We start from the raw sequence: 14,940 nt of genomic DNA on the forward strand, positions 1-14,940 counted from the left end.
AGGACGTCCAAAGGGCCTCACCGGGTTTTCGTCCCACACTCCCCGATGGACCTGGAGCTGGGTCACCGGGTCAGGATAATGCTGCCTTCTGGAAGAATCAGCACGGGAACTATTCGTTTCATGGGCAACCTGCAGGGGGAGGCAGATCTCCACCTCGGGGTGGAGCTGCAGACGCCTCATCACGGATTGAATGACGGTAGCCACAGGGGACAGAGCTACTTTGAATGGTAACTGATCTCATTTTCTTACTGTGGGAACACAAGTAACACGTAACTCTGAGCTATTTACCTTGACGTTGCTGCTCTTTCAATAACATATTACATTGCAGGATTATATAAGACAAGATACTGAAATCAAATTGTGGTGTGGGGCCTTCTGTCTGTATAAAATCCTGGATTACACACACAATATTACATAAGATATCACATTAAAGTTAATAGGTATTCAACAGTGAAACAATGCCTGCAGACATACTTGTGCAAATCCTGTGCACTTAGTCGCTGAGGTGAATATGCAAATCTCAGGCTGAGGTAATGTTGGCAGGCTACAGCATTTAAGAAGTGGTGTGTGTGTGTGTGTGTGTGTGTGTGTGTGTGTGTGTGTGTGTGTGTGTGTGTGTACGTGCACTTGAGAGGTGAGGTGTGAACTCATATGCCTGCAGCAATAACAAGTCTGATATAATGATGGTATTAAAAAAGGGGCTTTCTGGTCTTTTCTTCATGAACTCAAGTGCTTCTGCATCCTACCGTGCGAACATATTGAAAACCATTTTGGTTTTTCCCATTAGCTTAGTCCCTTAACTTGAGGAAGATTTGACTTGAAATTAACTTGAATATTATTTTAACATTTCTGTTTCTGTTTCTGTTTCTGTCCTTTGCAGCAAGCCTGGTTATGGTGCATTTGTACCATTCCACAAATTACTGATGGCCTGGGAATGACACACTACCACGTAGACGTACCTCTGCCTGGCCATCACACCACGTTGCCAGGAAAAACGGGCAACTAAATGCAAAACAGTAGTTACAGAGACACGTCTTTGTTTAAAAGTACAAAGTTATGTAAGCCATTTGTCTTATCTGATATTCACAATAAAATTATTTCATCAAACATAGTTCCATTGTTTGAGATTGAGTGTGATCTTATGTAAGAGCTGCACAAAGTAATTGCGGTTCATTTGTTGACTCAGTAGGTTTATTCGTCTGCTCTTAAAACAAGAAAAAGCATGTCTCAGTCTCCGAGAAATGCTGCGTTTCCAGCACAAGGTCAGGCTTGGCTAAAAAGCCCTTTTAAGAATGTCAAACACAGATCTAAAAACCCGTTGAACACTGCTAACAAAAACATGTTTTCTTGCCTTAGGCTAAATGTGCAAATAACTTACAATGCTAATGCTAGCATGCTAATGTTATGTAAGTTTATGTTTACTGTTTAGGATTTGCATGTTAGCATGCTGTAGTCAGCTGGGGTTGGCTCCAGCCCAACACAGCCCTCAGGATAAGCTGTACAACTAATGTGAGGATATTGGATGAAGCATGCAAACATAAGGTAATAAGCACTTAGCACAAAGTGCAGCGATTGATGGCAATGTTAGTTTTGCAGGTATTTAACCTTGACCCAAGTAGTCGGGACAAAAGTCAGCAGATTTCTCTACTGGGGACCCTGAATGTCTTCATAACATTTCACAGTATTCTATTTAATATATTTGATATTTCAATGTTAGGCTAACGGTGGTGCTATTACACAATCTGGGAAACTCCCTGTGATTCAGCAAATGTGCATCATTTATGTCTGCACAAAATGTCATGGATATCCTTCAACTTCAGAGTAGCAAAATACTTCACATGAGCAGAAAAACACTGGCGGGCCTTTCTCCTCAGACTCTGGGAAAACAATGATTTGCTTGGGCTTGCAACATGTGTCAAAGAGTGGAAAATGTCTCTAATCCCTTCGGCTCGGAAGGGAAGTTTTTCTCCGATGAACTTTAAAGACATTTGTGTAGATGCATAAGCTATGCTTAGGAAAGACTGGTGAAGTGCAGACCTTAGAAGTAAGTCCAACTGACACATTGTTTTTGAAACATGACTTTTAATTCTTAGTTTATAGTTATAGTTTATAGTCTTATGCAGGTTTAATATGAATTCTTACAGTATTTACAATGGGATTTTCTAAAAGAGCATAAATTACAACTGTTCATGAGAACTTAGTTCAAAATACATTTGTATAATCTTTGCACAGTAACCCATTTACACACGTAGTGTTACAGCAATACTTGAATGTTTCATGAAACTGACACTGATTTACAGAAACAGCTTTTTGCTTGTGCCCAAGTCTTTTCTCTGTTTTCTGATTGGATTAGGATTTACTGTAAATCCTGCCTGTTCAGAAATACTGTAGCTACACCTTATATGAGAACTTAGAAGATTAAAATATTTCACGTGACACAATATGCATCAACAGTCAAAACTCTAGTTACAATTATTTCTGATCTAGAGGCACTTATCATCCAAAATATGGATGTCATAGTCACATTTGACAATGTCATACAAATGCATACAGCTCAGGACAAGCAAACTGCATCTCCATAATTACATTACACAGAGTGAAACATCTTCACCATTGGCTTTCAAATAACCTTAACGTAAGACACTATTAAATCTTCTTAAGAGGTTCTCTGTTTGCTATGACACAAGTATCATGTTTATTTCTGAGTGACGAGGAGTCATCAGAATATCCCTCCCTGAGCCTTCAGGTTGAGGATCTCAGCAGCAAGTTTCTCCGCATCCATCAGATGTGGAAACATTTCCATGACCGTATCCACCTGCTGCGGGTTGAAGATGGCTTGCAGATTTTTGCGGAGCTCCGACCTCTGTGGACCAAACCCAGCGGAGGAAGGCTGATGTTGGCCCCAGGAATGGTACTGATGTCCTTTGTGAGAGTGTGAAGAATGGACCGACGAGGGGAGACTACATGATGTCCTGGCTTGGGGCAGCCCCTGAAAAGGATCTGACCAGTAATTTTGCTGATGATTTGGAGCCCCGCTGTAATGGAAATGGCCGGGGAGGCTGTGTTGGTGTGGTACACAAGGCGGGAACATGTGCGGAGGGTAGGTGTGGTATTTGGTTTGACCCTCTGAGTCCAGGTTTCCATGATGGTGCTGCTGAGCTGCCGAGGGCCCTACAGGGGAACAGCACCTGTGGGACTGACTGATGTTATTTTTCTCTGAATGCACTGAGGTATGTCTGGGTCCAGTGAGGGTGCTCTGCGGCTGGGGCCTGAGCCTGTGGGCGCTGTTGCAATGTGAAAAGTCAGAGTACTGGCTCTCATAAGAGCCAAGGCCAGAATCCAGGTACTCCTGAGAGATGCTGGCATAGTAATGATTGGGCAGCTGGTGCAGCCCAGGCCACTCTTTATGACACTGGCTTCCTGATACAGAACAGGGCATATGAGTCGGACTATTTCTTGGATCCTTCCAATACTGGAGTGTATTTTCACTAACCAGGCTGGGATATGAAGAACTCTGCTGGTTTCTAATGTACTCCGGATCTTTAGGATGTGAAAAGGCATTGGGAGTAGGCCCAGGATCAGCCTGAAGCTGTCTGGGTGATAATCTTGCACTTCTCTCTTCTTTTACAGTAGAAATCTGAGCTTTTTCTCTCAATTCATCAGCAAGAGACAGGTAGGACTGGTTCGCCCGCTCTGGATGGTAGAATTTACATTTGATGCCGTAAGTGCACTTTTTGTCTGAGGAAACAAAAATGGACAAACAAAAGCTTTAGGTCATCTCATTTGGGAACCAAATTATTTCCTTGTCTGACACATTTAAAAAGTGAAGGCAAGGCGAAGGAACCCTCCTCCAGACTTCTGTGCTAATCATATCTCACCATAGGGACAGAGCTGTCTCTTTTGCTCTGAAGGAAGAGGCTTTATTCTGAGGAAGTTGTCAAGACTCGGGCCGTGGCGCCCTAGAGGGTCATCTGGAGGCATGAACCTGGACGCAAAGAAATAGGTGTAACTCATTTTTTCCTTCACTTGTGCCAAATCACCTGCAGAATAATGTTTCCCTGATTACACCCTGAAGAGGCGGTATGCCCTCAGGAACCACATTTAACAGAGCTTCAATATGAAACCTCAGAGGCTCAAGTAGAAACACAGGCTGATTGCTTACTTGTCGTTGACAAAGGAGTACATGAGAAGCCTCTCCTCGATGCATCTCTTCCACTCAGGTCGTTCTCCCTGGAGGTCCCGGTATGTGTCATTGGATACGATCACTCCCTCCGACTCGTACGCCAACTTGACGATAAAGCGGTCATCATAGCAAACCACTCGCTTACCCCCAACGCGCCGCGATGGAGTGAAGACCACTATTTTTCGTTTTTCAAGCTCCATGAGGATGTGTTGATCTGAAAGTGCAAATAACTATGAGTCAGACAGCTGTACAGTGATGCTGAAAAGGCTGAAAAGTTGTATTTAAAGGTATAATAAGTAGGATTTTCTTAGAAAAATAAAATATAGACTTTTACAAATATAATATGAATCATCACTTATGGGCCTCTATACATGAGTGTTGGTGAGTGTGTGTGCACACTAGTGAGACCATTCCCTCTGCATCTATTCTGTTGTTTTGCTTTACGTTTTCAGGAGGGGGCGCTGTTATGGTTCCCTAAGTCAATCACAGCGTATAGGTAAGTGGTTCAAATTAGCAACTGGGCCCCATTCAGACCGGGTAACCGGGTAGGACAAACTAACCGGCGGTTAGCATGCTAGCGCAAAAGAAACCGGCGGTTAGCATGCTAGCACAAAGGCAACCGTGATGCTGTCGGTGTTAGCTTCTGGTGACGAAGAGCCCAGGAGGAGGGGCCCAGTTTGAACTTTTGAAAGTCCAAGCAACCAATCACAGAAGAAGTTAAAAGTGAAATGAATATAATCTTTATGAATAGACAAAAGGCCAGGTTGCAAGGAAGCTAGACGTGTGTACGGCTGACAAATCACTGAAACACTTACAGGCACTTTTCTAACTAAGTGTTTCTGTGTGTCTGCTCTGCCTTCACTTAACCCCGTGCTGTATATGATCCCTTGCTGTAGATGATTGACAGTTAACCAAACTCTGAAAGTAAACGAGGTGTGGAAGAAAAAACACAAGTGGACTTCCTGATAGGACTTTCCCACGAATTACTGGAGGCTGATTTTTACTTCCTTGTTCACATGATCCAAATAGAACCTTTGGCTCGCTTCCCCCACGCTACACAGTTACTAAAGGTGATGATGCACCACTTTTAAACCACCCTTCATTCTATATTTGTTGTTGGAGCTGTCAGAAGTGAGTTTCACATGAATAGTTTGAATGAAGGCAGCCTTTTGTCTAAAACAAGAGTGGCCAATCCTGCTTCTAGAGAGCTACCTTCCTGCATGGTTTAGGTTTCTTCGCACTCTAACACATCTGATTTGAATGTTTTGCTCATTATCGATCCCCTGAGACGCTTCAGTTGGTTGATAACGAGCAGATCATTTAAATCAGGTGTGTTGGAGTGCGGAGAAACCTAAACCATGCAGGAAGGTAGCTCTCCAGGAGCAGGGTTGGCCACCCCTGTTCTAAAAGATGACTGTGAAGTCTGGATATGATGCAAATCTAGATGGTTCAGATACACCCAAACATGTAAAGTGACTCATCTGTCGGGAATGTGGAGGTCTTTGTTGTAATCACTATCATTCTCGCTGTCTGCCCACATACATGTGACGTTGTCCTAGCCTCATACTGAAGCACAACTTGATATCCGGTTGGATAAATCTCTGTTTCACAATCTCAGCTGCGTTGCCCCATGGGTTTGGCATGAGTTCAGCAATTCTTCCGCTAACAACAGTGAAACATTATCTCATGGCTACCACAGGCATGAATCACAGAAGCGGGAATACGCAAACCTCAAGCTACAGTGTAAGAGGAGACTAAAACAGTAGTCAAATCACATTTCTTGGTAAAAGAGAAGCTCTGAATGGGGAAATCAAAACTTAAAGGAATAGATGACTGATGCCTGGCTGACGGAAGAGATCAACGTTTTAACTTAATTGATCTCTACTAACCCTCCTACAAAGACTTCTAAACCTCACTGATTAACACGTTTAATCTTTCTTTAAACAAGAAACAAAGTGTAAAATCACAATCTAAATACACAAGGGTCAAGTGCTGGACGAGGCCGAAGATGGCCTAGTTGCCTGCAGGGACTACAGGAAGTTATTGCTCCCAGCCAAGAAGTAACAAAAGGGAAAAACCCCTTGTAAGACAACACATTTTTCTACTTTGTTTTGTGTGCATATTGAACAAGTGAGATTTAGCGGGCTGAGTGTTGAGCTTAAGAGGTGCCAACAGCTTAGCATTTTTTACTTCCTTCCTGTAAGACGAGACTTGACTGTTCCTTGAGAGTGACTCAGACCGAATCAAAGTATTTTGTTTCCGATACGTGCATTTTTATTTACAGCAGCATCACAAATGACTAATATCACGTACCCAAGCATACTGGCATCCAGTCTCGCTTTTAAATGCTGGTACTTCCTGGTCACGCATGAATTCTAGGAAAATACTGTCCTTTCCTGATCTGCTTTTTCAGAGAATTATTCAGTAGGCAACGTGTACAAGCAAACCTTTATCAGCAAACTTCAAACTACAAACAAAATCACCGTTTAGCTAGATCCCCTCACAGAAATCATAATCTGATAGCTAAGTCGCAAATGAAAAGCTATCAACCTTACAGTATATCCAGAGTTTGAATAGGCTAGCTACATGATGAACTGAACTTGATAGCATGGATTAGCAATAGACTGAACGCACAACTGAACTGGATATAGTCAGAATTAGCGCCGAACATCGGGATGATAGATGATGTTAGCGAAACAAATGATTTGTGGTTTTCCTTGTATGCTAACATTATGCTGTCGCTATTAACTAAAAGGGTAAGCTAGTGAGCCTAGCTCACCGTAACTGCATGTATCAAGAATCGATAAAAGTAGGTCACTGTCATTTGGATTTTAACCAGACCCTCATATAAAAACATGTGTTGGCCTCTGCTTGGTTGTATGTGTCCTGGATGCTCACCTGTAATGGGAGCATCAGGTCGGGGCTGCTCTTTGCGCCAAGTAGGAACAAACACAGTTATGGTTTTATGACCCCTGTCCAGGAAGAAGTTTACTGCCAGCTGGATGCCCCGACATGAGAACACTTCCTTGTTGCCGTGACTGTAAAAAGAAGCAGGTGAGAGAAGACTAGTTAGTAAGCACTAGTAAGTAATTGAGCTACATATAAAATGAAAGGGAGAGATATTCAGTTGATCTGTTTTTAACGCCACCATGCCTCTGAATGAACCTTCCCTCAGGCTATGACACGCTGTGAACCTGATGTATAACACCTTATATCTAATGACAGGTGGAGATTTTGAGGTGTGTGCGTAGAATTTGCATATTGTAGCTTCGGCCCTTACAAAAACATGCACAGGCAGGGTGGTGAACGCCCTTTTTAAATAGTCAAGTGACAAGGCGATGGAAATGCATGTTTCAAGGTCAGAGTTGAATATCATCATGACAATGAGTGATGACAGGGTGAAACATGTTATTTTACAGGTGCTTTACTGTCCCCAGGTACACAAAGCCTGCTTTGTCTGTTGTGTCGCTTTGTGTGCAGGTACTTGAACAGCTCTTCAAAGTAGCAAAGCATAGCAGCTATGAAGGTGATGAATTATGATTTAAGTTGATGATCTAATAAAAAATAAATAAATAATTGGGATTACCTCATGGCAACATTGCTGCCGTCAACAACAACAGGCCTTAGCTCTGCGTCTGTAGTCTTCCAGTCCCCGACCTGTGATGTGTTTCTGCTGGGTCCAGGGGCCCAACTCGGAGGCAGCAGTATGTCCTTTAGGCTCCTCTCATCACTGTCAGTACTGGACATGCTGGGTGCAGTGCTAGTCCTGCTGCGGACCAGCTCTCCCAGCAGCGAGTTAGTGTCCGTGCTTAGGCCCAGCTTCCTCAGAGCAGCCTTCACCTCTGCTGAGGAGTAACCCAGTTTCCTGAAGAAGTCCACTCTGAGCTGCAGCTCATCGCTGTCTGCTTCAGGCATGTCTGACGCTGAACTCTGGCTGGGAAGTTCCTGATCCATCCTGGAGCATCTGGGCAGCATAGAAGATGTGTCACACAGCCGCAGGAGGATATTGATTGACTGACTGAGGAAAATGACATCAAATTAAGGGAGAATGTGAATGACATCATTTACTTCTTAACATCCAGTTTTCTTTTTTAATTTCATCTTAGATAGTATTATGATTTTAAAAATTACCTTACACTTGCATCTGATTTTAAGCGCATTCAACCTTCCATATTTTAAATATTTTGGTACCACCATAAGGGCTTATCACAAAGATCTGAGTTGCATAGCTTGAAATTAAAATAACTCCACCAACTGCTTATTATAAAGAGCCAGACTGCCTCTAGGGCATCGCAATTTATTGATGGACACAAAATGAATCATTGTTTTGCAAGCAAAGAATGTCCGCTTCAGCGCTGACAGATGCTCAAATGTGAGAATTTGCTGTTTTTAATTATCTTAAATTATGGTAAGCTTAATATCAATGGACATTTCGACTTTTGGAATAATATAATGGACATATTTCTGATGTTTTATAAGCTACATTTTACATTATTGAAGATAATTTCTTGTATTTTGTGGGTCAAAACATTAAATGATAAATCAAGAAAACAACGTACAGCCTACAAAGTTAGTTCAAACTTAACTAACCAAAGTACTTTAATAAATTATGTATCCCAAATATTTCTACTACTTTCATGCTCCTGACAGAACTGTCACTTGCCATTTTCCACATTAATAGAAAAGGCTAGGTGTACAGGAGGAAGCTACGAAGGCACCCAAAAAGTCATTTTGCTATAAATGTTGTCAACTACATGACGTTACCTTGTCGGAAGTCAACATATTCACGTTATAAAATTAGTGTAAATGATTCCCTACCACATTTTTTGGTATAAAAAGTCTGTTCTCGCACAGCTTTACTCTCATCCTCTGTTAGGTGAAAAGAGGTGAACATTACAGGAAGAAACGCTGCGCTGCTTTACACACTATCGGTTTGTACACCCTGCTAGCACGATAAACATACAAACGAGTAAACGAGGCTAAATCTACGTGATACAAGTGACAAGTACGAGTTTCCAAGTGGACATTTCCACCGCTAACAGGCAGCCAGGTAAGACAACAGCCCATTTCTCATCAACAAATCCCCCCCGATAACTTACCTTTACTGATTGTCAGCTCTGGGTCCATCTGTTAGCAGAAGTCACACACAACTCTTGTTAATGTTTCCAGGTACAGTAACTTTGACACAGTTCCGACTTCAGAGCACCTCCCTCCTGGAAAATGGTTTCTTCCCTTCCTGTCTTCCTCTTGACGGACGCATGCAGAGCTTTGAAGAATTTGCATACATCAGAGATAAGATAAGCTGTTCGTTTTCCTCTGGCTGTCACTCAGCCTCGCCGTTGTGCTTGTTCTTTTTTTATGTGTGGGTGTGATTCGTACTTTCTTTGTTGTTGTTTTGCCTTCAGGGAATTTTCTGAGTTCAGTGGCCATAAAAGCATTTGAATGAAACTCGCTCTTTATTTTCTGTGGCGTTAAAGCAATTGTTTAATCTAAATCAAATTAAAATTAAATTAATGTATTTCTTTATAGAACACAGTAGGGAAAAAAGACGTTATCGCGTATGTTTAATTAACTAAAAACGGAGAGAAATATCTAACATGTTTAGATTAGGCTTATCTTAGGGACTTGTATTGTAGAAGCTAAAGCTTATTTTATTGTTTCTAACATGCATCTTTTTTGTCTTTAAAGTTGTGCATATTATCAGTACAAAACACAAACAGACAAACAAACAAGCCCCAACTAAACAAAAAAGGCCTACAAAAATAAATGCATAAACAAACAAAAAAAAAAAACCCTAACATTTTGATGACCCAGTGAGTGGTTCATGTGAGGAAGCATTTGTAAGTTTTAGGCCACACTAAAACCAAAACAAACAACATATCAGGCACAAGACGCCACCTAGTGGTTAAAGGGCAAGATGACAAAACTACCCACACATAACCTTTGTCTATTGAATGTAATCAGATTTTTTGGTGGGGAATCAAAAACAGGAATAATATTTTAACTTTACATTTTATGACATGCAATAAAATCTACTCTGACAATGCTACTGGTTTGAATGATAAGTGAAGCAAGAATAATCAATCATATGCAAACCATTAACCTGTCTTTTAACTGTAGACGTTACAGACTGCTGACAGCATGTTTTAGAAGTCAGCCACACAAAATGATGTATTACCTCTGTAAAATTTGATCATGATGCTTCATGTCAGTAATTGCTGTAGACAAGTTTTTAACACACCACAAGTACCGGATAAGTGTAGTCAGATTCCTGCACTTGCAATTTCATAAATGTGTTTTTTAGAGGAAAAACCGGATATCAGACTTCTCTGGGGTGTAATTAAACCCCAAATATAAGTAAAGTCACTATAAATACTGTGTTTTTGTGTTTGTAAACACATTTTTGTTGAAGAAAAAACAAAACAAAAACGACAATGCACATATAACACATAAAACATAGATATCTTTCTTGTTTGGTGTAATAACAATGCTTTATACTCTCATTTGTTTTGGCATTTCCATAAAATGTGTGCACCCAGTTTGTAGCAAATTAAAGGGGAACAGCTTTAATACTTTTACATATATAGAATTTCTAATGTAGTCAGAAAGCAAGAAAACATACAGGAAACTGGCTGCTGTAACACTAGTAGGGTTTTTCATACGACAAACACAAAAGAAATAAAGCCATCCACCAACAGATTGCGTTCAAACACCTCATACTTGTTTTGATTGGAGTCATCACCCCCCTTTTTACACTAGATATAATAATATAAAGTAAAGGCCCACTTTGCATCAACAGTTTACAATGTCTGGTTGTACCGATTTTGCCCACTAGATGTCACCCTTGCTCCATGTCATCCCACTGTATCGCTCTTAACTGGGGAGACCGTGGAAGATGTTGGTCGAGGCTTCAGTCGGCAGGTGGTTAAGTTGTGAAATTGTATGTGTGTGTGCGCGCGTGTGTGCGTCTGTAAACAACCCTTTGTGTACAGGGTTAATGGCACGGTCGAGTTGGGTTCACACTGCGTGCAGCTGGTTAATGGCATATACAGAGTTGAGTTCCGGAGAGTGGAGAAAGTAATCAGGGCCAGTTGCCAGGCGGTTGCCTCCTCTGAGGGCCCACACCACTGGTCCCAGGTGTCTGCAAGGCCTGATATTACTGCAGGGCAATGAGCTGAAGCCAACACACACACATACACACACACACTGAGACTGAAAGACAGAAAGATACAAAAAGCAGACACGTACAAATTCAAACCTTTCTACAAGTGAGCTATCCAGGACTTTATGTGTGCGAGAGTTTCCAAGTGCTTTTTACAGAATTATTAACTGCATCACACCCGGCATGAAGGACAGCTTTATAGTTTCTCTATTGAATTTAATCTGTAAACACTCCATTTAGCCCACAGTGGGCCGTGGTTGAGTGTATTGTTTGTAATTTACAGCTAGATTATATTGGAAGGCCTTATTGGCACCCACTGAAGCTATTGTTCGCTAATGCAAATCTTGAACCTCGCTGAGAATGCAAGTGCCCAAGATCGGATGAGATTAGTGCAGATTGGGTATTGTGAACATCAAACGCTTACTTCCTTAACATCTAGCGGGGAGGCATTAGCCTGCTCAAAGGCATATCTTTTTCCTCCAGGCAGGTGTAGTTTGGCAAGGCTTGTTAAACCTGCGACAGTTGATCAAATATTCCCCAGGCTCATTGTGCTGCTGAGAGCTCTTTGGATGTGCTCGGGGTAGTGCTGTGCTGATAAAAACCAGCTTTGTAGTGCCTCTGCGCCGGCCTCCCTTTTTGCTATTCCTTTCGTTGACTGCCCCGGTCAGCCGTCTGTCAGAGAATTTAATTTTTGTATGATTTCTTTAAAAAGAACCAAAGGGAAAGAAAAGGCAGCCTTTAACTGGAGTAATCCATCTTGCACCAATGGTGTCAGAGTGATTCACGATTTCCAATTTAGCCATGGTTTGAATCTAAAGTAAATCAGACAGGACGGCTCCACCCTTTGTGCAGCCGGACGACAAACCCTCAGTGACAAGAGCCTTCAAATGAACATATCCCCCACATTCATCTTGTTCATTTATTACTTCAGACACCTCGCTGCATGTCCTACATAGATCAGCAAGCAAAGACCTCTTGACATTGTGTGTGAGTACAGAGGAGGTAGGGCATTAAGACTGACTAGGTGGCAAAAGCATTGATATTAGATTGGACAAAGGAGCAGTAGATTAAAGAGGGCCACGGTTTGATTAAATTTGCTTTGATTAGAGACGACTGAATTCCCCGAGCAGGATGTAAGCATTTCAATGTCCAGCCTGCTGTTCATGGGCAACCATCCACTGAAATAAACTGTTAAAGCATTTGTATTTATCTGGACATTCTGCAGACTAACTTCTTTAGGTTTCCTTAAATTTTGCAACCATCTTACAGGCTAATGACAAGGTGAATTTATTGCCTTTAATTTGTTATTTACTCAACTTCTGATATGCAGCCTTCTTGCGAGCAATACTGCAAAACAAAAAGCACTTTTCTGGTGCCATATTTTAAGTTTTGAGATCAATAAGAAGATCTCTTTGTGGTTTTAAGTTCTGACAAAAATCCCAGTTTAGTTTTACACCTCTTTTAAACAGTTCTCTGTGGAGCTCTGTAGAAAGAACAGGGTGTTTTGATCAGTAGCTTCTTTGAGAAACCTGCCATGCGTTGTGCCTGAACGAGAACACAGTCAGCAAAAAGATCTGAAAAGACGGTCAAACTTGAACTGAAATGTTTTGGTAATTCAGAAAAAATAAACTAGCCTGTACTGCTCTGAAGGATCTGTGGGAAGGCTGTGCAATGATTGTTGGTTTCCTGACATCCAATGATTGTGAAGCGTGTCCTCAACATGTTTCTCTCTGCTTCTGTCTTGCAGCTTGATGCCTCAGCAAAAGAATGACCGCTGAAGTGACGTTCAGAATGTTAAAACAGGGCGCCGGTTTAGCTCAGCGGTTAAATCGTGCAGTCCATGTACAGAGGCCGCAGTCCTCAATGCGGCGGCCCCGGTCTAAACTCCCGCCCTCGGCCCTTTGCAGTGTGTAACCACTTTCTTTCAACTTTTCTGACACTAGCCTCTGTCCTCTCCTTCAATAAAGGCATAAAAGGCAAAAGTTAAAACAATTTAAAAAAGGGTTGAACGGTGAGCCCTGGTGGGCTGTGCACTGTGCTGCGTTTACGGTGTAATTGTAACGTCATTAGCATTTAGCATTTTGACTGCCTTTTCCGAGCCAGCCTGAATGATGATTTCTCTCCGCAACATTAACAGTAATTGGCTATAGACAGCCAGAAACATCCCTATGAGGTTGTTGAAGAAGAAAACAGAACTAAAAGTCAAATTTGGATTTGCATTAACCAGGTGGCATTTGCTGGCAAGTTTACCACTTAACTTGATAATATACCACTGTTGTGTTTGCAGATTTATCTGCTGCCATCAAGTGGCTAAAAGAAAAAAATAGTTAATGCAAATCAGTCCATGGGTTCATGCAAATTCCCTTTCTTGCATCCATGTTTCGCTCCCACTGAAGAAATAAGAAGTGATGCAAGGATAGAGCAAACAAGGAAACACGTTTTTAAAGACACGAGATGTCCTTCCTGAATGCAGAAAGCATTTCTTAATTAAATAATTAGCCTATTTGCATCTATCGGCCTTCAACTGATTTCAAGTTAGACTCCTTTTGTGCTCTGACTAGTAAGGTATATTAATCATACTATAACATGTATCGATTTCTTGGAGCTTGACGGGGGATCAGAAAACATCTAAAACTCATTATGCTTGAGTTGGTCCCATTGTTTTTCTGTCCACTTTGATATAAATCTGCGGTGACCAGTCCAGTCAGCTGCAGTGTCCAGATCACCAACACATGTACAATAAAGGTCTGTGTCAGTCTGATGAAAAGGCTTCCAAAAAACATGGCTCCCACGTATCCTCACATCTGCCTCCCTGGGGATCCCTCCTTGCTCCTCTGAGCAGAAAAAAGAGCATCGGAGCAGACTTCATAATGGTGAAATTATTTCTGGGTCAAGCGAGGAGAGATCAAATACGGGAATCGGCATGTGTCTCATCTTTGCTTTGTTCTGTACAGGATTGGTCCAACCAACTAAAACAAGGTTTATTTTCTTACTAAACTTTTTGGCACCCTGCAGATAGTTGGGTTTTTTTTGCTTTAACAAACAACATAAAAAGTCGTTTTGGGTATTTTTTTAAAATAAGAAAATGGATTTATACATACAATACAAAACAATACACAATTCTTATTCTTGTTTTTAACGTTGCTACACACCATGCACAATGACTGCACTATTTCCTGTGCAGAAAAACAACCCCTGCTTCTTTCGACAGGGAAAAATGTGTACATAGTGCGAATAGTTTGTTAATTACTTTGTTGTTGTTATTATTTATGTAATTTTTAATCTTTTGATCACCTTATTGCCACCTATTTTGTGTCTTCTTAATTACTTGAGTACTTAATTTAATTGGCCTGTTTTGTGAGCTGCTGTAACGAGTAAATTTCCCCTTTGGGGGATCAATAAAGCTTATCTTACTACGGTACGATACGATATGATACAATGCAATAACGCAATATGATAGAATACAGTACACTATGATACGATACCATACAACATGATTCGATACGATACAACATGATAAGATACGATACGATATGAAACAATACAACGCGATATGATCTGATACAACATGATACAATACGATACTATACGGTAT

The 14,940-nt window shown here is 41.3% G+C and overlaps 1 protein-coding gene across 2 annotated transcripts; it reads right to left on the bottom strand.

The window, feature by feature from the left end:
- Positions 1–2,118: 2,118 nt before the first annotated feature.
- Positions 2,119–9,401, bottom strand: LOC138584128 (endoribonuclease ZC3H12A). 2 transcript variants are annotated; one of them, XM_069656290.1, is made up of 6 exons: positions 9,283–9,401; positions 7,770–8,147; positions 7,082–7,221; positions 4,163–4,397; positions 3,879–3,985; positions 2,119–3,738 (listed from the first exon to the last, which is right to left on the bottom strand). In XM_069656290.1, exons 2-6 carry the CDS (start codon positions 8,135–8,137, stop codon positions 2,720–2,722), a joined length of 1,869 nt encoding a protein of 622 aa, XP_069512391.1. In that variant the 5' UTR covers positions 8,138–8,147; positions 9,283–9,401; the 3' UTR covers positions 2,119–2,719. The 2 variants fall into 2 exon arrangements, with proteins under 2 accessions (XP_069512391.1, XP_069512390.1); XM_069656289.1 differs by having other exon boundaries at positions 7,770–8,201.
- Between the last annotated feature and the right edge of the window lie 5,539 nt (positions 9,402–14,940).

The sequence above is a fragment of the Semicossyphus pulcher genome, unplaced genomic scaffold (genome assembly GCF_022749685.1).
Source record: "Semicossyphus pulcher isolate SPU_LCO1_2020_fin unplaced genomic scaffold, fSemPul1.0.p SCAF_9, whole genome shotgun sequence".
NCBI classification, from domain to species: Eukaryota; Metazoa; Chordata; class Actinopteri; order Labriformes; family Labridae; genus Semicossyphus; species Semicossyphus pulcher.

Excerpts from the sequence above, each read along its gene's own strand:
- LOC138584128 (XM_069656289.1), bottom strand. The coding sequence starts at position 8,158 with ATGCTGCCCAGATGCTCCAGGATGGATCAGGAACTTCCCAGCCAGAGT. Across the intron at positions 4,398-7,081 it reads ACCTGATGCTCCCATTACAG|ATCAACACATCCTCATGGAG; the intron begins GTGAGCATCCAG and ends TTGCACTTTCAG. Across the intron at positions 3,986-4,162 it reads TACTCCTTTGTCAACGACAA|GTTCATGCCTCCAGATGACC; the intron begins GTAAGCAATCAG and ends CTTTGCGTCCAG.